General features: G+C 34.7%; 1 protein-coding gene across 3 annotated transcripts in view; it reads left to right on the top strand.

The window, feature by feature from the left end:
- Sbf2 (SET binding factor 2) overlaps positions 1–13,243 on the top strand; it is a 417,940-nt gene that overhangs the window by 349,671 nt on the left and 55,026 nt on the right. For all 3 annotated transcript variants that reach the window (XM_076846869.2, XM_076846870.2, XM_076846868.2), the window contains exons 26-27: positions 4,591–4,786; positions 11,168–11,364. In XM_076846869.2, coding sequence (XP_076702984.1) covers positions 4,591–4,786; positions 11,168–11,364 — 393 coding nt within the window. The remainder of the gene's footprint in view (positions 1–4,590; positions 4,787–11,167; positions 11,365–13,243) is intronic.

The following is a 13,243-nucleotide window of genomic DNA, read 5'->3' as shown; positions in this document are numbered from 1 at the left end:
TTGATTAGTTTTTCCTTTAGTGTCCTACCTTCCTCTGCTGATTTTCATTGCTGTTTTTCATTTCCTCTTCATGAAATATTTTGCCAAGGATGTTTTGTAGTGCCAGTTTTCTAGCTATATAGTTTTCTTTTAACTTTTGTTTATCATGGAAGGTTTTTATTTCATCTTCAAATCTAAAGCTTAATTTTGCTGGATACAAGATTCTTGGTTGGCACCCATTATCTTTCAGAACTTATATATATATAGATATATATAGATATAGATATAGATATATAGATATATAGATAGATAGATATATATCTATATATCATATATATATGTGTGTGTGTGTGTGTGTGTGTGTGTGTGTGTGTTGTTCCAGGATCTTTTAGCTTTAAGGATCTGTGTTGAAAAATCTGCGGTTATCCTTGTTGATTTTCCCTTATACGTAATTTGATTCCTTATTCTTGTGGCTTTTTTTTTCCCTCTCTCTCCTTATTCTTTATGTTGAGCATTTTCATTATAATGTGCCTTGATGTGGGTCTGTTGTGATTTTGTACATTTCGGAGTCATGTAGACTTCTTGAATTTGGATTTCCAATTTATTCTTCATGTTTGGAAAGTTTTCTGATATTATTTCATTGAATAGTTTGTTTATTCCTTTGGTTTGGACCTCTGTGCCTTCCTCTATCCCAATAACTCTTAAATTTGGTCTTTTTATGTTATCCCATATTTCTTGAATGTTCTGCTCGTGGTTTCTTATCATTTTCACTGTGTGGGTCTATGTTCTTTTCAAGATTATTTACTTGATCTTCATTGTCTGATGTCCTATCTTCTAAGTGGTCTTCTCTGTGATACATTTCATTTTTAATTTGGTTTATTATTTCTTTCATTTCAAGGATTTCTGTTTGGATTTTTTGTATAACCTCTATCTCCCTGTTGAGGTGATCTTTTACATCTTGTATTGTTTGTGTAGCTCATTGTTAAAGTGATCTTTCACTGCCTGTGTTTGTTCTCTTATGTCTTCTTTGAGATCCCAAAACATTTTAACCATGTATATTTTGAAATCTTTCTCTGTCATTTTTTTCTACTATAGCTTCCAATTCTTCTAATGATGTGTTGTCTTGATTTGTTTGTGGTACTTTCTTCCCTTGTCTTTTCGTGTTGCTCATGTGTCTTCCAGCTCTGTGGATCTGGTGTATTATTGTTTTTACCCTATAGATTTGTAGTGCTCTTGTAGGGTTCCAAGATCTCTCCTTTGTGGGAAAGGACAGACCAATATCAACAATACATCACCTGCTCAAATGGCGATCCGATCTGATAGCCATGCCCACCACAAAATGGCGAGGAAGGTTTTCCAAGATGGAGTTGGTCTGCTTCCACTGCCGGGGTATCTGGTGATGTAGGGGGAGCTGGGCCATGACCTTGTGCTGTGGGTAGGTAGCAGCCAAGTGACCTGTGTGGGAGTGGCACACAGTCTGGATTTCTGCAGAGGTGCTGATAGGTGTTTCTACGTAGCTGCTCGTGAGCCGTGCGTGAGCTAGAACTGTGGACTTTGGGTCCGGAGTCTGGAGACGAGTTACTCAAGCTCAGAGGCTCTGATTTCTGCGCGGGTAATCACAGCCCTGGTGATTTCTGCAAAAATCCACTGGCCCCTGGAGATCCAATCTGGGAACTGCCCCCACCTAATATGGCCAGAATGTTGAGCCAAGATGGCAGCGGTCTGCTTTCAGCACTGGGGTGTCTGGTGAGGTTGGGGGAGCTGGGTGATGGCGTTGTACTGTGGGTAGGTAGCAGGTGAGTGACCTGCGGGGGAGCAGAGCGAAGTCTTGGCAATCTGCAGATGTGTTGATAGGTGATTCTGCTAAGGCGATCGTTGAGTCTTCCATGAACTAGAACTTCGAGTTTTGGGTCCTGCTCGAACACTGAGGCCCCAGAGTTCTGCGCGGGGTCACAACATGATTTCTACAGAGTAGTGTATAGGGGTCCTCTAACATTCTCAGAGATGCAGTATTCCGACTAGGTGAGATCTGGATCACAGAGCAACACAGGATGCTGCCTCCCTCAGGTCCACCATCTTGAAACTCTTGCACTTAACCTTTGATATACAAAAATCTAGATCTTATGAGAAGACTGAAAATACCAAGTTATCAGAACTGGAAAAAAATATAATCATTTTCCTCATATTCTGTTATTTAGATAATATTTTGTTAAATTATACTTCTTTACTAAATTTATACATTGACATTTTCATGTGGGTCTTATAAAAAGGAGTTAGAAGGAAACTCCGCTGCATAGAAAATTTGGGTACAGGGTACTCCACTGTGCTTTATTCTAACATAATAAGAATAAGGAAGAAAAGTATTGAATATTCAAAGTTAAAGACTGGGCTTTTGATAAAATATTTGTGAGTCCTCTTAATCAAAAGGGAGACCTAAGATGAAGAAATTCTTAGGTGATAATAAAAAATATCTGCTAAATATTTTAAAAAATTCACAGGCTGGGGCTGGGACTCAGTGGTAGAGCGCTTGCCTCGCACATGTGAGGCCCTGGGTTTGATCCTCAGCACCACGTATAAATAAAAATTTAAAAATAAAATAGATAAAAAATATTTTTAAAAAAAGAATATAGTTGAGGTAGCCAATATAATGCTTAGTTGGGAAAACAGAAGAAAGCCAGTAGCCAAATATCATATTGACTGATTTTTTTTTTCCTGTATAACCCAATATCTATATACTATGGAATTAATACTACAAAGAATCTGATCTAATGTGGGAGGGATGTCATTACATGATTTTCCTATCAAAATTTTAGATCCACTTAGTGATTATAAAATAACTACTACCTATAACAGTAACGACAACATTTTAAAAGAAACCTGGTTTTTAGGGAGAGCTCTGGCTAAAAGGTCTCCATTTCAGTTAACTGGGATAGAGAACTTATGTAGTTTTGTGTGTCTGAATGCATGCCCTCCCTATATGAGAAGGTGTGCTTACGTTCTTCCTCTGGGGGCAATGTAAAGATCCATCATTTCGTTACTAAAGTGACCATTTGATGGAACCCTGGCCTTCTCACAGTCATATGTAAATCCATAAAAAATTACTGTTGCCCATCCTGATGACTTTTCTAATTCAAAGATTTTATGATTTCATGGAACAAAAAACATTCTGTTAACTGGGCACAATGGTATGCACCTATAGTCCCAAACATTGAGGAGACCAAGACAGGAGGATGGTTCAGCCCAGGAGTTCAAGGTCAACATAGGCAATATAGTAAGACCCTATCTCTAAAAACAAAGAAATAAACAAAGAAGTATTATTCTATGATAATGATTCCATGAAAAAAACAAATTATGTAATGGTCTTTGCTCCTCTAAAAATTAAAGGCCAACATAAAACTAGCACTTGATTATCTTCCATTGCAAAGTTCACAGATTGAAACACAAAGTCTTATTTTTGCAGGGGAAGCTGTTGGTTTTCATCTTTTTTTATTTTTAATTTTAATGGAAGAAAGCCATCTCTTTTCTTTACACACTGGTACTTTGAGTATATTTCCATAACCTTCGAAAGTTTTATTTGACATCTCTCCCTTTAAAAACAAACAGAAAAGTAAAGTAGGATAGTTATTAACATGGATTTTTATCTTTTTTTTCTTTCTTTTTTTTTTTTAGAACATACAGTATCAGTTAGGAATATCTTTTGTTTTTAATCCTCCCTTAACATACTTGATTATTGAGTAAATTCTTTCACATCTAAAATCGTAAAGAGGTCTGTAACCATGATTGCAAAACTGTGAGGGAGTTTTTCATGTACACTACATCATCCAACGAAATAAAAAAATATTTTCAGAAAAGAACTATAACTTCTTTATACCACTCTAAGGGGGAAAAAAAAGTTCTTCCCTCTAGTGAGCTTCTGCTTACTCTAGAAATTTCTAATAAAATTTATGTTCTGAAAAGTAAACTGAAACCCAAATGATGAATTTAGGTAATGATCTTTCCTACTAAAGATAAACTTACTGACATGACAGTTAACTTCTGACAACATTTTGGTATTTTTATAGTCATATATAGAAATCACTGCAGTTTGGCATTAATGAGAAGATTGATTAAAAATAGAAAAATATTGGCAATTAATTCAGAATTATTATTTTTAGAAATTACTTAAGTGCTGTTATTCCTCTGACATTTTCTAGTTAACTGAATTACTACTATTCGTTTCTTGACTGTCCACTGCTATTTTAATTCATGTTTATTTATAATTCCTCATAGAAGTTACATGGTTTAATTTATGATATACATAATACCTAAGCTCTAATGTAAAGATTCTTTTCAAAATTAAGTTTGAATCCTAGCTGAGTGCAGTGGCAGCAATTTGGGAGGCTGAGGCAGGAGGATTGTGAGTTCAAAGCCGGCCTCAGCAACTTAGTGAGGCCCTAAGCAACTCAGTGAGACCATGTCTCAAAATAAAATACAAAAAAGGGCTGAAGATGTGGCTCAGTTAAGCACCACTGGTTCAATCCCAAGTACAAAAAAAAATTAATAATAATAATAAATTTTGAATTTTTTACTTTGAGTTAATTATTTCTTCAAACCCTGTTGTTGCCATTATAGTTTCAGATGATAGTGAACTCCCGACAAGTACCTTGAAGGCTTCGGAGAAGTCTACAATGGAACAGTTGGTGGAAAAAGCTTGTTTCAGAGACTATCAGCGTTTAGGTTTGGGAACCATAAGTGGCAGCTCCTCCCGATCAAAACCGGAGTATTTCCGAATCACTGCCTCCAACAGGATGTATTCACTGTGCCGGAGGTAAGTATCACAGGGCTCCAAAAAAAAAAACTTTCCTTTCTTCCTGTTTGAGTCATCAATGGGCTGTTTACATCCGTAATCCAGAGATAAATAAAAGTGCCAGAAAAGAGATATAAATATTTTAGAGATACTTTTTATGCAGAATGAAAAAGAATATCATTGGTATTCTTAAAACATGTGTATCACCAAAAAGTGCTGTGCTAGGTCAGACAGTGAAAGACAAAGTGTTTATCTCCTCTGTGGATATCCTTTATGTCTCTCTTCCCAGTTTGGTTTTTTTCTAGCATGTACAAAGATAACATGAAGCAAGAAGGGGCTGAGGTTGTGGCTCAGTTGTAGAGCACTTGCCTGGCATATGTGAGGCACTGGGTTTGATTCTCAGCACCACTTTTAAATAAATAAATAAAATAAAGGTCCATCAAAAACTAATACAAATATTTAAAAAAAAAATAACATGAAGAAAGAAAAGGATGTGCTCAGACACATGAGCAAAGTAAAGTGAAGTCTGCTACAAGCCTGGGATCCCAAAACCTTTTCTGTAAAAGGCCAGATAAAATAATTTCAGGTTTTTGAACTATAAAGTCTTTTATTACAGCCCCTTAGCTCTGCGACAGAAGCGACATTAAAGAATGAGTGGATATGACTGGCTTTGGCCCACAGTCTGTAATTTGCTGACCCAGGTTTAGGCACAGCTTTTGTATGCTGTCTAATTAGAATATTTATTAAATTATATTAATAATGTAAATGAACACATTTTTTCCTATTCTTGTTGCCTCTTGCTGCTTTTCAAATGTTAGGCTCTGTTTCATTCTTTACTGTATGTAAATATATATTTTCTAAAACTATATTCCACCATTCTACAAGTTCAGTCACTTTCATCTCCTGGTAAGTTGTTTTCTTTTATGTATGTATATATTCCTGCTTGAATTAGATAGCTTCAAAGCCACTTTGTAAATTTTAAGTCTTGTACATATTTTAGAAAATTGTCTTCATGTTACTATTAGTTTCAGCCCTGCTGCTCCAAAAGAACTATAGGTATGTCATTTTAAATGTCAACTTAAGTGTACAAATACCAGTGTGACAATTGAGAAACTAATTTAGAATATAATTTGAGATTGTGGACAAAAAAACATTTTTCATGAAGTACTAAAAAGTTGGGACTGAATATGCAGCAATTTTTCTGAGATTCTTATTTCTCTTTGTAGATAGGTATTAGTAGTGTTGTCAGGATGTGATGTCCTGATGATTGGGAAGCTTGCTATCAGGATTATGCTCACCAGTGAGAAAAGAGATTTTATTTATTATTTTAGTCTGTCAGAAGCAAAGTAAAATCTTAATAGACAATTTATTAGAAGACCTGTTATAAAAACATTTATGGTAGTGTAAAATATATATCTATCAAATTGTTAGAATGAAATAGAATAACAAATAAATCATAAGAATGCATGAAAGGAAAGAAAAGGAAACATAGGACAAACAGAATACAAGTAGTAAGATGGTGAATTTATATCAATAATTGTAAATATTTAAATATTTCAATATTTACATTAAAAAAACATAAAACCTTTAATAAAAGCTGTTTTCATACAAACATCAAAATATAAAGCTTTACTTTAAAGTATAAAGCATTACTAGGAATAAAGAAGATTAACAAAAGATTCATTTCACAGACAGAAATTCATTAAGACCAAGAAGAGTTTATTTCTTTACAGAAATACAGAATTGGCTTAACATTGAAAGTAAGCCTCAGAAAGATCAGTAGAGTAGAGGGAAGGGAGCAAAGGGTGGGGTGAGAGGAGAGGAAGGAGAGGTGCTGAGGACTGAATTAGAACAAGACACATTCCATGCTTTTATAATTATGTAAAAATGAATTCTACTGTCATATCTAACTAAAAATAACCAATAAATAAAAAGAAAGTGAGCCTGGAGATGTGACTCAATAGTAGAGTGGTTACCTGCCATGCACAAGGGCCTGGGTTTCTCCCTAGCAAGAAAAGTCAAGGGAGAAGGAGATAAAGAGGCAGATCAGTCAGTGTATCTGACTGTATTTGGTACTTTAACAAAATTAAAAAGAAAAAATATGTAGTAAGGTTTTATATATAGGAAAACATTTTATAAGATGTAATATACACTTATGATTTTTTAAAAAGAACTGAATAAAATCAGACATAAAAGGATAGCTCCTTAATCTGTCTTATAAACCTTACAGCAAAACTTACTTAATGGTAAAAAGCTTTTCCTCTGAGATCAGATGACAAGGATGCTCTCTATCACCACTTCTATTCAGTGTTGCATTTGAGGTCCTGGGGAGTGAAAAAAGAACTAGAAAAATAAATGATAAAAGGATAAAGGTTGAAGAGAAAAAATAAAGTTGTCATTAATCACAGGTGATCCGAATGTACATGTAGAAAATCTGAAGGAATCTACAGGTAAAGTAGGTTACTGGTATAAAGTCATTCTGGTAGTCATGTATGTCTCCAAACCAAACCATTGAAAAACGAAATTTTAAGATGATGCTATTTGATATTTTAATGATGCTGTTTACTGATACTATTTACGGTTGCACTAAGAAGCATCAAATACTTAGGAATAAATCCAATGAAAGATGTGCAACACCTCTATATGGAACACTCACAATAATATTGAGGATCATTACAGCTCTAAATAAATAGATATTTCATGTTTTAGATTCAAATATTCAATATTTTCATAATTGTAAGTTCTCCTAATATTGGTCTATAGATCCAATGAAATCACAACTAGAATCCTAGCAAAAGGTTTTTGGAAATTGAAAAGGTGATTCTAAGAGTTATATAAGAATGCAGAAGGCCAGGAGTAGTAAGGATAGCCTTACAGTATAGTACTACAGTATATCAAGACTTTTTGTAAAGCTTCAGTAATTAAGATAGTATGCAATTAGCACAAGAATGGACAAACAGACCAGTGGAACAAAAGAAGGAATATAGCAACAGCCCAACATTTATCTTGGTTTAGGGTAAAAGTTGCACTTAAGAGCAGTGAATGGAAAGTTGTCAATATATGGTGCTGGAGATATAGATATAGATATGGACTAATCTTTATCCCAAGCTTATAATGTAAACAAAATCAATCCCCATTAACCTGTAGATCTTCATATGAAAAATAAGTTCCTGGCTGGGTGCAGTGGCACACACCAGCAATCCTAGAGGCTCAGGAGGTCGAGGCAAGAGTATTGCAAGTTCAAAGCCAGCCTCAGCAACTTAGCTAGTCCCTAAGCAGCTTAGCAAGACTGTCTCAAAATAAAAAGAGCTGGGGATGTGTCTCTTTTGTTAAGTGCCCCTGAGTTCAATCCCTGGTACAAAAAAAAAAAAAAAAATTAAATTAAATTTAAAAGTCCTAAAAGATAGAAGAATATCTTTATGACCTTGAGGTATAGAAAGATGCCTTAGGACAGGAAAAGCATTATCCATAAAGAATTGATAAATTAAGGAGTGTTGTACATTAGATTAAAAGGTGATTCTAAGAATAAGAATTCTAAGAATAAAAGGCAATAAAAATGTCAGGAGACTTGAACAAACACAAAAGAGAATATTTTGGTAGTAAAAAAATAGTATCTGAAAAGACACTCAACTTACTAATCTTCAGATAACTAAAAATTAAAATCCCAGTGAGATAACTATATAAACCTGCCAAAAGGGCCAAAATTTAAGACTGACAATACACAGTGCTAGTAAAGATATTGAGCAATCAGACTCTCACTTATTACTGTTGGGACTGTAAATTGGGTAAACAACTTCAGAAAGTTACCTGGTAGCATCTACTAAACCTTGAAGCAGCTACTGAACATGTTCATAACCTATTACCCAAAAATTCTCTCTTAGAGTAGAATTTGTAACAGAAATACACATGTGCTCCCAACAGATGTCTATAAGAATGTTCATGGCAATGTTATTGTTATTTTTACTACATGTTTGGGGGGAGTGGTTTCTGGGGTTTTTGGTTGGGGTTTTTGTGAGGTTTGTTGCTGTGAATTGAACTCAAGGCCTCATGCATAAGTATGCACTCTACCACTGAGCTATACCCCCAACCCCTGCAACATTATTCTTAACAAAATCAATATATTTTCACAAACTGCACAAAAATATATTTGCACAAACTGCATAAAAATCAACATAAGGACAGAAAAATAAATAGTAATTTATTTATTTTAGTATAGTAATAGTATTTATATTTATTTATTCATTCCTGTATATACTATACAGGAATGAAAATGAATAAATTATATCTTTATATAGTAATATGGGTGGATTTCACAATATTAAGCAAAAGAAGCCAGAACAAGAGAACATACTCTTGAGCCTACATCTGAAGGTTCTAGGGGAAGTTTGATAGAGTGGTAGCAGGGTAATTGGTATATTTCATTACTAAATGAGACTGTTAATAAGAGTACTCTAGTGGTCTTCAGTCTTACCACTCTTTGCCCTAGCACCAGGAGCTATCAAGCTGTCACTCCAGCATGTGTGGGAGCAGGAGAGCCTTGGATCCTGTATGTAGCACAGCATGGTCAGTGGTACTCAGGTCCAATGGAAGGAATGGACAGCCCTACTACAGGAGGCAAGGAGTGAAGGAGTGTGCTTGTTCTGTCTCTGTTACTGAGGCAGCCATTACACATTACTCCCTTTACCTAACATACATTATCATGGTATATAGAAGCAAGTTAGGGGAGAGCAGACATTAAAGTGGTACTAGAAATAAAGAGTTCTAATAATGGAAGTGCTTTTTCAGTCCTCCTGAATGATTAATGGTGTCAACAGCATAGTCTTCTCAACAGTTTTTGATATGAATAAAATATAGGTTACAACTTCCTAGAATACCAGAGTACTAGGAGTGCTAAGCTTTTAAAAGGTGGGGTAAGTTTTAATTTGGCATTCACTAAAGTAGTTGAAGGCTGTGATTTTTATGACTGTAAACTGGATTATATCAAGCTAAATAATTAGAATTTTTAGGAATGATATTGGTGGTGGTCATACAACAGTGTGAATATACTTTATACTACTGATTTGTACACTTTAAAAAAAGGATAACATGGTGAATTTTATGTAGTTCTATTTTACCACCACAAAAAAATCACCAAATAAATAAATAAATAAAAGATGCTAGATTAGTGGTTGTGAATGTATAAAATCCCTTTAGTGTAATATTTCTAAATAAAGAAATGGCTCTGAAGCCTGCTTATCTTCTTACAGTTACTAATCTGTAAAACAAGGTATTCTTACATTTTTTATTTCCGCAACATCATATCCTACAACTTTATGAACTAATCTTTTTAAAGTACATATCAACATGTAATGTTAATAAAATATTTAAACTCATTGTGATGTTTGAACATTTCATTCTCATACAAAAATCATTTAGTTTTGATTTTTAATCATTTCACCATCTCAGGCAGTCTAATTATTGGTGTGCTTTGTTCTCTGTTATCATTTCAGTGATCTGTAAGTTGTTGATAATTTGACTTGTCATTCACATAAAGTTGACATTAATTCACTAATCTTAAAATTTTTATTTCAAGTTGAGGAAAAGTAGTGTATGAGGACAGGGAAATATTCAGCTCCATAGAAACCTTTTAAATATTATGTAATTTTTGTTGTTGTGAAGTACAAATTCTTTTTGAAAACCATAGGAATGTCAAATAAAGGGGTGGAAATCATTTTTCCAAGTTGCATATAAGTAAAATATCTTTTTACATAGTTTTTTAAAAATAAAAAAGACAGACCCATGTATTTTATATTCACATTACTACAAAATATTAACCCTGGTATATGAGAATAGGGAAAAAACCCTGAAATTTTAAACTTTTCAAATACTATATATAAAATTTCCTTAGTCTTTTTTTACCATATGTGTATATCACTTTTTATTCTTAGAAATCTTTTCTTTTGTTCTAATTAGTTATACATGACCATAGAATGTATTTTGACACACTGTAGACAAATGGAGTACAACTTCTCCTTCCTCTGGCTGTACATGGAACAGAATAAATATTATATAATATTTTTATTTTCTAAACTTAGGTTATTCACAAAAGTCTGCAGTATCATTGTAAGAGGCTCATTTAAAAAAAAAAAAAGAAAGAAAGAAAAGAAAAACTACAGACTGGTGGGTGAGGGTGAATGAGTTAGCTGTTTTCATATTTTCTTCTCAGCCCCAAAAGAATCAAAGAGTTGAAATGAAGTTTCATGTTTAAAATATGTCTTACCCCTTCAACCAGTGTGTTTTTGAATTTTAGAAAAGTACTGTGCTAGTATGCTATTCATACTCTTATATCTTCTGTCTCCCCCACCCATTTCTTTCTTCCTCTCCAACCCAAACACTCCCTTTCTCCCTTCCACATCCCTAAAGCTATCCTGGCCTTTTAGTCGTACCTCAAGCTGTACAGGACAGTAGTTTACCAAGAGTAGCCCGCTGCTATCGACACAATCGCCTGCCTGTTGTATGTTGGAAGAACTCAAGAAGTGGTACTCTGCTCCTCCGATCTGGAGGATTCCATGGGAAGGGAGTTGTTGGTCTTTTCAAATCTCAGAACTCCCCTCAGGCCGGTAAGCATCTCTCTAGAGCACAATTTTGACCCTTTTACTAAATGTATTCCTAAAAATAAGCTTTTAAAAAATCTGGGTGTGGCAGTGTACACCTATAGTCCCAGCTACCTGCGGGGGCAGAGGCAAAAAGATCACTGGAATTTGGGGGCCAGCCTGGGCAACTTAGCTTTCTCAAAAAAAGAAAAGTAGAAAAGTGAAAACCTGCAAATGCCAGCCATGCCCTTTCATCAAGCCTGTCTCACATCAGCTCTCCCACTGTGCTGCTATATACATCTCATACAGCCAAAGTAAGAATCATATCTGGCAGTGTGGGCTCCACCTTGAATTTGACACCTTAATATATCTGGCTTATCTTTGATTTTAATGAAAATTAGTATAGTAAAGTCTAATTAGGCTATTTTCATTCCAGCAAACCACAGCATCCACTGATACAAACTAGATTGTATCAACAATTTTCCTTTCTGCTGAGAAACATCCAAATATATTTAACAGCTTCAGAAGCAAGTAGAGATTCTGACCTAGGTGATATGAGATTTCCTATCTATCCCTACAACACACACACACACACACAAAAAAAAATGTAAAACAGCAACAGTAGCAATCTAACAACCAAAATGCTGCCTTAGGAGCTCTTAGAGCTTTTTTTTAGAAAACTAGGGAAATAAGTGCTTCTGTCCCTTTTGGGGTTAATATTGTGAGTACTGTGTCTAAAGAGTTACATTTGGCTTACTTTACTGAGCTTCTGCCTCATAATAGATGTTCAATAAGGTAAACCATGGGCCACTAAGATATCAGATCCAATTGGGGATGACAGCATTCTTCCCCCTTTGGAAATGAAATAAATTCAAAATCTATGGTTGAGCAGATAGAACCACGTGCTTTTTGCAGTTTCTCCTTTATTATCCTTTTCCTTCCTAAAAGTTGGCCAGTGTATCCCTTGATCATTTGGTTGACTGAGGTCAACATACACATAATGCTATATTCAGCCGGGCTTACAGTCTCAGCACAGATATAAAAAGGCAGTTGACTTGTACCAGTTTCTTCCCAAGCCACATAGTAGGTATAATAGAAAATAAGCATATGTAAGTTACATAAAGTATCATTTCAGGAATACTGGTGACCATCTCACTAAGCTTGTAGTTGAAAAAAACAATGAGGCTTATTCCACAGGTTTTTTGGGAGGGGGTTGTTTTAGTTTGGTTTTGGTACTAGGGATTGAACCCAGGGATACTCTACCCACAGAGCTATATCTCCAGTACTTTTTTATTTTTTATTTTGAGACACAGTGTCACTAAATTGCTGAGGCTGGCCTCAAACTTGCCACCTGGGATTAAAGGAGTGGACCACCACATCTGGTTTGATTTCTTTTTTTAATATTTATTTTTTAGTTGTAGTTGGACAAAATATCTTTATTTTATTTATTTTTATGTGGTGCTGAGGATCAAACCCAGGGCCTTGCATGTGCTAGGCAAGTGCTATACCACTGAGCCACAGTCCCAGCCCCTGGTTTGATTTTTTTAATATTAATTTACTGAATTCACACATGTGCTCACATTTTAATGTATTTGAAATTTGGATACATCTTAGAATGGATATAATGAGAAAGAAATAGTATAGTTTAAATGGCAGTGTTGTTGTTGTTTTTTTTTTTTTTTCATGGTACTTAAAATGACAATGTGTCATATCCTTGTTGTCATATTAGAATGTACAAAGTACAACCATGGGGGCTGGAGTTGTAGCTTATAATAGAACACTTGCCTACCACATGTGAGGGACTTGGTTCGACCCTCAGCACCACATAAAAATAAATAAAATAAAGGCATGTGTTTAAAAAAAAAGTATAATCATAGCATCAGAGTTGATTTAGACTGTCAATTAT

Source organism: Callospermophilus lateralis, chromosome 2 (genome assembly GCF_048772815.1).
Source record: "Callospermophilus lateralis isolate mCalLat2 chromosome 2, mCalLat2.hap1, whole genome shotgun sequence".
Lineage (NCBI taxonomy): Eukaryota > Metazoa > Chordata > Mammalia > Rodentia > Sciuridae > Callospermophilus > Callospermophilus lateralis.
The sequence above is the reverse complement of the archived record's forward strand: the minus strand, read 5'-3'. Positions and strand labels throughout refer to the sequence as shown.